This window comes from Artemia sp. Qi Xiang Cuo, chromosome 1 (assembly GCF_049724085.1).
Source record: "Artemia sp. Qi Xiang Cuo chromosome 1, ASM4972408v1, whole genome shotgun sequence".
In the NCBI taxonomy this organism is placed as follows: Eukaryota; Metazoa; Arthropoda; class Branchiopoda; order Anostraca; family Artemiidae; genus Artemia; species Artemia sp. Qi Xiang Cuo.
This window is the reverse complement of record NC_142794.1, coordinates 65,153,440-65,166,415: the sequence shown is the minus strand read 5'-3', so window position 1 is coordinate 65,166,415 and position 12,976 is coordinate 65,153,440. Positions and strand designations below refer to the sequence as shown.

General features: G+C 34.4%; 1 protein-coding gene across 1 annotated transcript in view; it reads left to right on the top strand.

Annotated features, from left to right (window-relative positions):
- The window catches only part of LOC148956601 (TATA element modulatory factor-like), a 220,073-nt gene that overhangs the window by 35,661 nt on the left and 171,436 nt on the right, over nucleotides 1–12,976 (top strand). The window contains exon 2 of the mRNA XM_089091366.1: nucleotides 2,609–2,773. Coding sequence (XP_088947492.1) covers nucleotides 2,609–2,773 — 165 coding nt within the window. The remainder of the gene's footprint in view (nucleotides 1–2,608; nucleotides 2,774–12,976) is intronic.

The window sequence follows — 12,976 nt, the reverse complement described above, 5'->3', positions numbered from 1 at the left end:
AAAATACCCCCCCCCCCCCCCGGCCAAAAAAAACCTCCTTGGAAACTTCCTATTGCGTAAGATCCCCCATCCCCCAGACAATTCCATCCCTGCTGAAAATTCAACCAAAAAACTTCTTGCGGGCAATTCCGCCAGGGAAATTATTTTTGCCTACTTTCGTTTGAAAAAAAGACTTGTTTTTCTTCTAATTTCTAACCTTTTTTCAAAACATGCAGGAAATTTTTCCTCCGTGGAAAATATTTCCTGGAAATTCTCCCCTCCCAGTGTTTCAATAGAAAATTTGTCTTCGTGAAATTCCCCATGAAGAATCTCCCGTGGAAATTCCCCCCTCCCCACAAAAATATTCCCCTGACAATCGCAAATTCTTTGAAAATTTTCCCTGGGCAATTTTCCCGAAATATCTCTACATGTAAAATTAAATTTGCAAATAGAAAGTAAGTCAAATAGAAAGAATTTCGTGTAAGTATTCTCGTAAATTCACCCATGTTTAGTTTCCTTTTGAAAGTTTTTCCTCGGAAACTTCGCTCCTTCTGGAAAATTCTCCCCTTGGAAAATCCCCCCCACATAAAATTCACTCTCCCCCAAAAATGTCTGTTTACTTCCCATTAACAAAAACTATATGTAGGCTAAACACTAGACAAATTTCATAACTTACAACCGTTTTCTCCACGCACTTGCAGGGTCGTGTCATCCCCAGAGGCATGATACTTGAGCTTTCAATTATACTGAGCAAAATGGATATCTCAAAATTTTGATCGGATGACTTTGGTAAAAAAGGAGCATGGTTGGAGGGGGAATCTAGATGCTCACTAATCGGTTTGGTCACGAAATTGGGAGTTAAAACTGTAATTTTCTTTCGAGCGAGCCTTCTCCCAATTTTATATGACTGTTAGTTCGATACGATTATCCTGGCAAAAACATAGCATAAAACAGAACATATAAACACGCATCCGTAATCTTTCTTTTGGCAAAACTTACAAATTTTCACATATTTTCAGATGGAAGCTAGAAACCCTTATAGTATGGTTCTCTGATATGCCAAATCAGTGATTTTTATTATGATGAATTGAATTCTTAAGGGCGTTCCCGCCCTTTCTAAAAAATTATACAAATTTTATCAGGCTTTTAGCTTTTGATGGGTACATAAAACTTGAGGAATTTTATATATTCATGTAAAAGATCCAATTTTATTCGGCATAAAAAAAATACAATTTTGTTCATATATCTATTGTTATAAAAATTTCGTGTTTAACAGCTTAGGTTGCTATTTGGCCGAGTTGCTCCTTACTTACGTATGTTACCACTGACTACTTGATTAGCTAATCAGTCTTGGAATTCACTCTCAGAAAGGACATTGGTGGCGGGCATGGACAATAATTTTATGACAACTTTGCATAGGTATTTCTGAGCCCCATATTACAAGCCTTCCACGACTTGAGTGAATCAGTTTTTCTTGGAACTAAAGACTCCCCACTGAAAATCTAGAGAGCCGTGACAGATGCAGCTGCTGACGAAGCTTGTCTTGCATTGACTACTGAAACTTTATCATATGGTCCCCACAAACTGGCTTGATTCTTTCGACAAGATTCTGTAACACAAATTATTATAAGAAGCACTTAGATATAGTTATTACATAAAGAATCAGTATAGTTCGTTATAAATGAAGATTATGAGAGATTTATCGGTATCAAATGTGAGTTTCAACCAACCACAGCAAAAAGTTACTAAAAGCTAATTTAATACAAGGTTCTTTTGAAAAGTTACTTTTCTGGGTTATTGTGCCATAAAGCTTACTTAGCTGCCTGATTCTCTGTGGCTCGTCTATTACTATTTTGACTAATTGTTATTAACCGTATTTTTTAGAGTTGTGGATACGATTGGTCCGAGTCTTTTTGGCTACTTGATAAGACCACTATAGAATAAAATTTGATTTTCTAGGACAATAGGCTCGACACGATCAGCTCTGAAAAACTGGACTACCAATGTGAACCACCTTTTAGTCTTGTTGCTATATCTTCTTGATCTTTGAGAATTGAAACATGCGTTGAAGAATATCATTTATTTTATTTTTTTATTTATTTTTAGATTTTTTTTAGATTTTAGATTTAGAATTTATATTTATATTTAGAGTACACGTACACATAGAATTTGTGAGATTCGGAATTTCCGTGGAACGTATCTATAAATGATATATTTAGAGCCAATTTACTATTGTTATATACGATTCACCCCCTTCCTTCCCGAATCCTCCTTATTCTGCAAAGTCTTGGCATGGTAAATTTTTTTCACCCAGTATATTACCCCTGTGTTTTGCAAATCCTTCCTTTACTTCACTAGCTGACATAGAAAAGAATATGTACCGCTCTAAAATGTTTGCTGTGGGTACACGGTTATATATGTTCGATTTCAAAACGTTTTATTATCCTACAAGCTTTTCAATATGCGTTGGTTGACAATAATATGGCTTTGTTTATTCCACCTGTATTATCAAGGAGAATAAAGTCTATCGTTTCTTTGCTAAGTTGCTTTGCCAGTTATATTTTTTTTTTTTTGTCATAACCTGGAAATCCCCAAACTCCGAAAACATTCAAAGTTCCAACCATTTTAGCGAAGACAGAAGGCTCTGGTCCAACAGAATATACAGGGCTTACATCAGAAGCTATTGTTAATATTACGACCTTACAGCCTGTTAAGTCATTATTCTCAAGTCCTGTTGGAAATGCTTTATGGGGGGCTTTTACAGGAAATGCAGAATGTGAAGACAAAATAACAGGTAAAATCATTTAATGTATTTTCGCATTTTTATTTCATCTGTTGCATTGTCTTATTGAGAAATTTGGAATGATCATAGGATGCCCGGCCAAGAAAAAATGCCCCATTGACAAAATGAGAAGTTTTAGACTATAGGCCACCGGTTGTCTCCCATAAAGTATTGCAAGCGAATACCTTAAAAACTGAATAGAAAGAGAACAAAATATTTTAAGTCACTTTAATAAAAACTAGTAAATGTAGAAACAAACAAGTACTTAGCAAAGAATCTTAACAGGAAAACAATGATGTTCACATCACTAAAAAAAAAATCAATTGCCATTGTAATGCCATGTCTGTGCACTACTATGACCCACATCTTGATCGGGGTTGTCACATACTTTTTAATAGTATTTTTGCTGTTAAATAATTTCAGTTAGACTGAAAATGAATTCTGATTTCACTGGTTGTGAACAGTAAAATCTGCTGCAATTAGGATTATCAACTACTGAAACAGAGGTGGCAATTTGTATTTTTCTGATGATTTTTTTTTATCATGTTAAATTTTCTTTGGTACCTCATACCAATTAAAGCAAAAGAGAAGCAAAAAGTAGAAGAAATTATTCCATTGTATGATTCTTCTCATAGCTTTGCTCTCAGTCTCTAAAAAGTATTTTTTCTCCAACTTTCTATTTTGGGAATAGTCTATCAAAACAAACTCAGTTCATTACAAATATTTATAAGGAAAGAACAGTACTAAAATTATTAACTTGTATGAAAATATAACATCTTTTGAAATAAATATATGCCCCAGCAGTAATATAAGAGGCTAGATAAATTTAAAAAGTTTGTTCTCGAGTTTTCGGGGAATGGGAGCGAAAAGTATAAAATATTGGAGAAAGTGTGGTAGTATTTTGAACATGCTTACAACGTTTCATATACCATTTAAGATGTAATTACACTTGATTCTATTACTTAAAGAAGGTAATATAATATATGAGGTGCCTTGACTATATCAATTATATTTGAGTCAAATTTGTTTTATTGTAAAAAAAAAAAAAAAAAAAAAAAATGAAATTAAAGGATTTTGGCCACTCTAGTTCAGATAAAAAAGATCAATCTTAAAATTTTTCTGGCACTTAACTGATCAATTAACCCAAAAATGAATAACCAGGTAATAGGCAGTCTGTTGGGACTGGACAAGAACCACCCTTCCACAACACTTTCTAGACTCCATCCAATTGTTTAATGCCTTGTCTCCATTGAATGCAAAAAATTCAGACCAAAAAGTTGTATCTCCAAATTTATGATAATAAATTAAACTAAAAAAAAATTATACTACACAAAAATACGATACTGCTATTTTTAAGGAATAAAAATACCCTACTGGCATTTAGTTTATGCTGATTTAAAACAATTGTTGTTACTTTTAGTTTGATTAATTTAAATTTAATAGGCCTAGTTTGGTATTTTATCTTTGAATTACTTTTTTTTTGTTGCGTACTATTTATTGCTGTATTACATATATTCTCTTTCAGCTTGTCATATTTATTATTTTCAGCATTTCGCTTATTATTTCTTCTGCTCTATTGTTTAATTTTGATTTTATTGTTGATATTTCAGGAAAGTTATGACCAAAAAACACGCAACATTCTTTGCTAGCTTTATCCACCTCAAACCTTAACTTTCAGTTTCTAGGAGAAGCAAACAAAAAAAAAGTTACTTTCTCTTTAAATCTTTTCCCTGAAGAAGTTAATAAAGCCAAGCTTATCCAAACACAAAAACTCTTAAAAAGGGAAAATACAAGAACAATGCCAAACCTTGAGACACCCCTTGAGACAAAAAACATCCACAAATAATTTTAGAGTCCGTTTTTAGTGCAATTCGTTCAACTAATTTATTTTCAGCTTCGCGTAAAATTGAGCAAAGAACTATTTTCTCTCCAAGTTTGAAAAAATTGGGGCCCGGCTTATTCCCTTCCCCCAGAAAATTTCTTCCCGTGGAATAGTCTCCACCCTCTGGAAAAATTCTCTCCTGGAAAATTCTCCCCAGACGTAAAATTGAGCAGCCAGAGGAAAATTAAAAGAAATAAAAATAATAAAGAAACGAAGGGATTATGGAAATTCTACCTTTATTTCAAAATACATGTTTCTTGCACCCATTTATTTATTTGGTGTAGAATCACAGATTGATTCGGGCCAACATTAACCAAATTCCTTAAGCAAGGAATTTTGATAAAAATTAGTACATTTAGAGAACTCGCTGTTTATGCCGATTTCAAATAGATAAAGTTCATTGAGTTTAATGTTAAACATCAAACGCTGCGAGCCTGAGAAAATTTGCCTGATTTCCCATGAATAAGGAAAACATTCCAAAAAGGCAGGTGATCTTAAAGAAAATTACACCAATAGATTCGGTGTGAACCCGACTGTGGACATTTCTAGCTCATATCTAGAAAAACGTTGAATTTTGCATATTTCCCCAGAAGATACGTATTTATCTGTTTCCCAGGGCTTATCGTATCAAATCGATGGTCTTAGAAGATCACGAAAGGGTGCATTCGAACGGAAATTAGAAGTTATACAACCCTTTAAAAAGTAATCAAAAAGATCGTACCCCGGGAATGTGGTGTTTTCTGCCATTTTGTGGCACCCAGCTACGATTTGGCCTCATTGAGGAGGACCAAGTTGCTGTCGATTATAAATTCTAAGATAGCCATTCGGTTAAAAAGTATAAACAAACAACTACATATTGATGTTCCTAGTTGAAATGGAAGTAATACCTCGGGGTGGCGCATTCGTTTCTGAGAAGTCACGTAGTCTAACAATTCCTTACCACGAGCTGTTTAACTGTGCAGGAGTAACTTGGCCCAATAGTAACCAAAACTCTAAAAAACGAAATTTATAACAATAGATACCTCAAAAGAATTTGCGTTTTATGCTGATTCCAAATATATAAATTTCATTAAGCTTAATGTTACTCATCAAAAGCTACAAGCCTGAGAATATTTGCTTGATTTTCGAAAAAAAGGGGAAGCACCCCCAAAAATTTAAGCGATCTTAACAAAAATCACATCATTTCGTTCAGCGTATCAGAGAACCTTACTGTAGAGATTTCAAGCTCCTATATACAAAAATGCGGAATTTTATATTTTTTGGCAGAAGAAAGATCACGGATGCGTGTTTATTTATTTATTTGTTTTTTCCCCAGGGCTGATAGTATCGATCCAATTTTTCTAGAGGATTGGGAGAGAACTCATTCAAATGGAAATCAAAAGTTCAAGTGCCCTTTTTAAGTGACTTAAAAGATAGGAAGGCACTTAGCCCCCTCTTTCTTGCCCATTTTTTCTCCCAAAGACCTTTGATCAAAATTTTAATATAGCCATTTTGTTCAGCATGGTTGAAAGGTCCAGTAACTGTGCTTTGGTAATGACAGGACCCTCCATAGTCCTTGGGGAAAAGGCTATAAGTTACGCAATTTACCCGCATTGTTCGTATATAGTATTTGCTATTTGGAAATATACGGACATTTTTCGAGGGAATTGTGTGCGAGGAGGAGGGGGGAATTTTCAACGGGGTAAATTTTTCGTGGGGGAAAAAGTTTTTGGGGAATTTTGAGGAGAAATATTTCACGGTGAAGTTTTGGGGGAAATTTCCAGAAGAAATATTACACGGTGTGGAGGGGATGATTCCTGACATGATTTAAAAAACAGTCTGAAATTAAATAAAAATAAACAAGTTTTTACAACTGTAAGTAAGGAGCAACATTAAAACTTAAAACGAACAGAAATTATTATGTAGAGGTGGCCTGTCCCTTCCTCAACTCCCGGTTTTGACGCTAAAGTTTGATTTTTTGTCCTGATTCTTAAGGAAAGACTACTCAAACACAAGGGATGTTTATTTTGAATTAATTTAAAAAACTTTCCACAAAACAAGTTTTTCAAAGAAAAGTAAAGAGCTCCATAAAAAACAATTAGAACAATAGGGAAATTTTTTATATAAGACAGTGGAACGCAACTTTAAATGAATGTTTCGACCCTATATCCAAGGTCTGTCCTCAGCAAAGCAAATGAAAAAAAAAACAAATATTAAAGAACTCACATTAAAATTTAATCTTTAAAACTAAAATGTTTTCAAAATAGCCCTAGAATCATTACTTCAAGATTGAACTTGAAGAGTACTGGTTGAACTTCCTTGAAGTAATGATGCTAAGGCTGTTTTGAAAATATTTTAGTTTTAAAGATTGAATTTTAATGTGGGTTCTTTTATATTCGTTTTTTCTTCATTTGTTTTGCTGAGGACGGATATAGGGATATAGGGTCGAAATATTCCTTTAAAGGTACGTTCCACCGTCTTATATAAAAAATTCCTTTTTTTATTTATTAAAAAAATAGACATTAATATTAAAATATACAAAATTCCCCTCCATCTCACATTTCAAACTCTTCTTATCTTCTTTATCCTATCCAGCGTACTTCGGTCTACTTCCTTTCTGGTTTCCTCTTCTCTTTGGCCCTCTTGACAAAGGGTTGGTGATGCCTCATGCAATGACCACAATCCAACTGGTGTTGTTTTTCCCTCTCGTACTCCTGAAAATAAAATAAAAAATCAATCTCATTTCTTTCGCTTTTTTGACTCTAAGACTCCCTATTTAATTGTAATCTAATTCATCACTATTTTACTGTCATTTCCTTTGCTTTACTACCTATCTAGCTTACCTCTAATTCGAGATTGCATAGCTTTCTACCTTTTTAATGCCTCGCATACCTAATTTTTTCTCTTCTAATATATTTTATCCACCTTTTTCCTATTTTTTTTTTTTTTTATCAATGTCCCCATTCATACGATTCTCCATCCATTAACTTACGATACAATAATTTCCCGCCGAACTGGAGCAAGGGGCTGCTCCCATTCATTAGGCCTATAACATATAATATTAAAATACAAATTTACAATAGATATACATTTATGAACTTCAAAATACTTTCACTTTTCTTAAAACACTTAAAAGCTTTTTTAACTACATTTACATAAATAAATAATAAAAAAAAAAATAATAACGCCATTTTTTTAAAAATAGATCACACTTCATCATATTCTGCTTTTGATGGGCCTTGTGATGTTGGGTAGCTACAACATTCCTCAAATAAATTTCCCAAAAATCAAACATTTCACAATCCAGGCGAATCGTATCCCCCTCAATACATAAAATAAGTTCCATTAATTCAAATCTAACTCTTCAAAACTAAGAAGAAAATGCCTATTGTTCTACTTGTTGTTTATGATGGAAAGGCAGTGTGGTGGTCTTCGTCGTTATTTACGTCTAGTTCAAAGAGCTCCATTAAGCCAAGAATGAGCAAAATAAAGTAAAAAAAACATTCCTGGCGTAAAATTACCACAAATCACTAACAAGAAATAAATGAAACTCAAAACGAACAGAAATTACAATAAATAACAAAGTCAAACTCAAAACGAGCAAAAATTAACATGACTACGGCTGATAACCCCCAAGCCTTCTCAAGACCAGAACAAAATTTGCACTTTACCAAAAAAAAAAAAAAAAAAAAAAAAAAAAATTAAAAAAAAACTAAAGACCGTGGATGGTCAGTTTAATTGATATATACTGATATTTATTCCTGAAAAGTTTTGATATTTTTTTATTTATGAAAATAAGAAAAGTGAAAACATTTCAAACGTGTTTTGTTTTCAGTAAAGCACAAATTGTGTTCTGGTCTTGAGAAGGCATGGGGGTTATCTGCCCTACTCATATTAATTTTTGCTCCTTTTGAATTGTATCCACCCTCTGATCACACTGAATCTTAAAACTGGCGGTAGAACTTCTGGTTGCCAATCCAATGCAGCCGTGTTTTGTGTATGGTGACTTCAATATTGATTTGAAAAGTCTACATTCTAGTCAGAGAGTTAAGGAGTTTCTGGATATGATGCTGAGCTACGGGCTGAAGCCTACTATAAATATCTGTACAGGAATTACTGAGAATTCTGCGTCAATATTGGATAACATATTTGTAAATACTGAATATAAGTCACCTGCTGTTGTGGTTAATAGTGTTTCAGATCATTTTGGAGTAATGATATCAATACCGCAAGTCTTAGAGCTGAATAAGGGACATCGCTGTAATGTCATTCGGCCTGTTATTGATTCTGAGGCTGTTGCCCGTTTTAAATTAGAAGTTGATAAGACTGAATTCAATTTTTTACAAGAGGAATATGATATCAATCGGAAATTTGGAAAATGGTACGGGACATTAACAGGTTTACTTCAGAAATGTGTTAAACCTAAAAGAGTTTACAGATATGAATCAGCAAAGAAACCATGAATTACTAAGAGTCTACTCTTAAGTATGAGAAGGCGAAACAATTTATATAAGGAATTGATACAAAATAAAGGGACAACTACTAGGGATGATTATAAAGCATATAATAGCATGCTAAATTGTCTCCTTCGGAAAGCTAAAACGGATTATTTTGCTTTTAAGTTTAAAGAAGCTGAGGGAAATCCAGGCAAGACTTGGAAACTTATAAAGTCTGTAACGAACCCTAGTCAGTCTCCCTCGGAGCTTCCAGACAGTGTGAGTTGTAATTTAGTTTGTGAGCATTTCTCTAATGTGGGCCTTAATGTAGGATCCAGTATCCCAGTCCTGGCTGAGGATGGTGATTTTACACAATTCCTGCCTGATAAGAGCGAAGTATCTGTTTATTTAAAGCCGGTTAAATTAAGTGAGTTGTGTGAAGTGGTTAAAAATATGAAAAACAGTGCAGCAGGATCGGATCTCATGACTGTGAAAGCTTTCCGTGTTATTTATCCTATAGTTTCTAGTCAGTTGGTAATGCTAATAAATGAGTGTTTTAAGTCAGGTATTTTCCCCGATAGTCTGAAGATTGCGAAAGTGAAACCGCTTTTTAAAGGGGGTGATAGTGAAAATTTAGATAATTATTGGCCCATTTCGCTTCTTCCTGTTATTTCTAGAATAATAGAGGGACTAATAAATGTAAGAATGGTTAAATTCCTAGAGTCTAGGTCTTTTTTTCGATCTAGTCAGTTTGAATTTAGGAAAGGAATGTCAACTGAGCAAGCAGTTATCTTATTGACGACATTTGTTAATGATCATTTAGATCGTGGTCTTAAAGTGGCATCCGTTTTCCTTGACATAATGAAAGCATTTGATTGTGTGGATTATGAAATTTTAGTAAAGAAGTTAGATAATTGTGGTATCCGTGGAAAATTTTTGGAACTTGTTAGATCATTTCTGAGTGAACGTATGCAGATTGTTCAAATCAAAAGTGAGACCTCTAGCCCGCAGAGAGTCAAGGCTGGCGTTCCTCAAGGGTCAGTTTTGGGACCTCTTTTATTTTTGATTTATATAAATGATATTTACCGGTGCATTGAAGATATAAATATTTCTTAAAAAGGGGATCGCGGTAACAGAGTTATAATTCCTAGTTTTGCTGACGATACACATTTTACAGTTGCTGCGAGGACAGAAAGAGAACTTCTACTAGTTCTGAAAAAGGGAATGGAACAAATAGAGAAATGGATGACAGTTAATAAACTTAAATTAAACCATAAGAAAAGTCAATTTGTGATTTACGGGAGAAGTGTAAATTACTCTCCCTGGATAGAGAAACTAGAACTTGATGGGAATGCTATAGAACGTGTCAGAGCAGTGAAGTTTCTTGGAGTGATAGTTGATGAGTGCTTGAGTTTCAAAGACCATATTAATCAAATTGCAGCTAGAGTTGCCCGAAATTTGGGAATTATAAGGAAGCTAAAGCGTACTTTCCCTAGACCGGTTCTCCTGATGCTTTATTTCTCCCTTATTCATCCGTATTTGATTTATTGTATATTGGCTTGGTCTTCAACGTTTGTGGGTCATTTATCGCAGATTAGAATATTACAGAATAAAGCTGTAAGAGTACTTACTGGAGATAATAAGCGTTCCTCGGTTAGAGCAAGGTATGCTGAACTACATATTGTTCCACTATTTGGATTGATTAAGTTTTATAATGCTCTTTTTATGTTTAAACATCAGAATAAAATGCTACCAATTTGCTTTCAAGATTTTTTTTCTGCCTGTTTCTAGTTTTCATTCTTATAGTTTAAGACTTTCGAATGAATTCAGACTACCTAAGCCTGTGACAACTAGGTCAATGTTTTGTATCCGCCATGTTAGCCCTCGTGCTTGGAATAGTCTGCCAAAAGGGATAAAGAAGGTGACGGATGTCTCTGAGTTTAAAAATCTGTTAAAAGAACATTGCTATAAGATATATGGGGGTGAGTGAGTCAGTTCTCCTGTCTCTTTTGCCTTTTATTTTACTATTGTTTTTTTTTTTTTGATTTTCGTGTTTGGTTGATGGATTGATAAGGACAAGGCTTAATATTTTGAGTATTGAGAATTGAAGAGATTTTTTGAGTAGGGGGTGGTATAGTCGAGCATTAGTTATTTTTATGTGATATGTTTTTTTTTAATTATTTTTTTTTTTTTACTTTTTTTTATGGCGATTGGGGGTAGTGATATCCTTTACAAGCTTAGCTTCTGGATTTTGTTATTTTTGGTTGATGAATAAACCCTTATTTATTAAAAAAAAAAAAAAAAACTGAGCCCCCTCCGAAGTTTATACGGTCACCCTTTCTATATATACCTTATTTGCCCCAAGGCATAACTTGCAACCCTTGCCTTGAGGGCTGTGGGGGTGTTATCACCTTCAAAGACATAATTTCCGGACCTTTCAATTACGTTGAACAAAACGGCTATCTCAAAATTTTATTGGATGTGTTTGGGGAAATGGTGGGCTTTGGAGGAGGGGTTAGTTGCCCTCCAATCACTTTCAACTATTAAAAAGGGCCCTAGCCCTTTCAATTTCCAATTTGATGAGCCCTTTTTGAAGTTTCTATGACAATGCTTCCTATAAAAACCTGTAAACCTGTTTTTCTGTTTTACGGCTAGTGGATGATACCCAATACTTTTTTTCGTGAGCAGGGCTTGACAACTTTTTGAAAACTTTCTTTAAATAAACTGTTCCTTGCTTTTTCGGAATAAGGAGCTCTGTCATTTTTAAAGTTGGCTTGGCTCAGCCTTGGAGTTTGACTTCTTGTTATTGATTTTTTTTTTTTTTTTTTTTTTTAATGCCTCTTAAAGGTACTTCAGACCAAAAAAGCTTCTGATATGTGCTTAGTGAACGTGTTCTTGATCGCAAGGCGTGAACTGGTATCGTGTACTATAGTTGTGTGCAGGTGTTTCGCGTACGGGGGGAGGGGACGCCCCTCTCCCAGTATTTTCAGCCAGTCAGATAAAAAGTTGAGTTTGTAAAATAGTGGTGTGAAGTGCCACTAGGCGAAGTGCAACGGGCTGATTGAAATATATGATGTACAACCGATGAAAAAAGATCAGTTTCAGTCTGTAAAGGACAAAAAATTAAGAAATTTTAAAAGCAATATCACCAAAATCAGTCGGCGAGAAGGACCGGGCAGTTGACGAAATCCATTGCCCCCCTACCCGCACATTTTGGCTAGTGGCACCTCTAGTTACTACCAGACCAGGTTCACGGGAAAATAATGTTTTGCGGTCACGATATTAGAAGCAACCGTCAGCTTACAATTGAAAATATTACGAAGAGCTTACGTAAGAACTACAACAAACTCATTTTTCTAAAATGTACTCTGAATAGAAAGACTTTGGCAAAATTATTTTCATCTCTAGCCCATCCCACCTTGTATACGTGTCATCTTTACGGGAATGGTTAACCCAAACTGATAGATCTAAACCTCTGTCTACTTAATGCGAATATTTGAAGTCTTTGTTAAGTTCCCGACTTCGAAAGAGTAATACTAACGTTCTGGGTTTGGACCATATGGTAGATCCAACTGAAATATTACCATCTTCTTCGTTAGATGTACAGCCGTTAATAGAGCAATAAAATATTTGTCTGTATTTTTAATTGTTCACGAATTGTATGAGTTCAAGTAATGCAATTAGGTGTTTCAGAGTGGACGCAGTGGACTTGTTAGGAGTTTCAGAAACTTGTATCTCAGAAGCAGGAAGAATAAAATTTGGTGATATAGAATTTATTCAGTCAAGAAGGTATGAGGAAGAGCATAGGAAAGGAGTAAGGCCCATGATGAATCAGAAAGCTGCTAAGTCTTGTTTAGCTTGTGTAGTTATTAATAATAGAATGCTAGTCACTCATTTTATGACTAAAAGGGCAGAGTA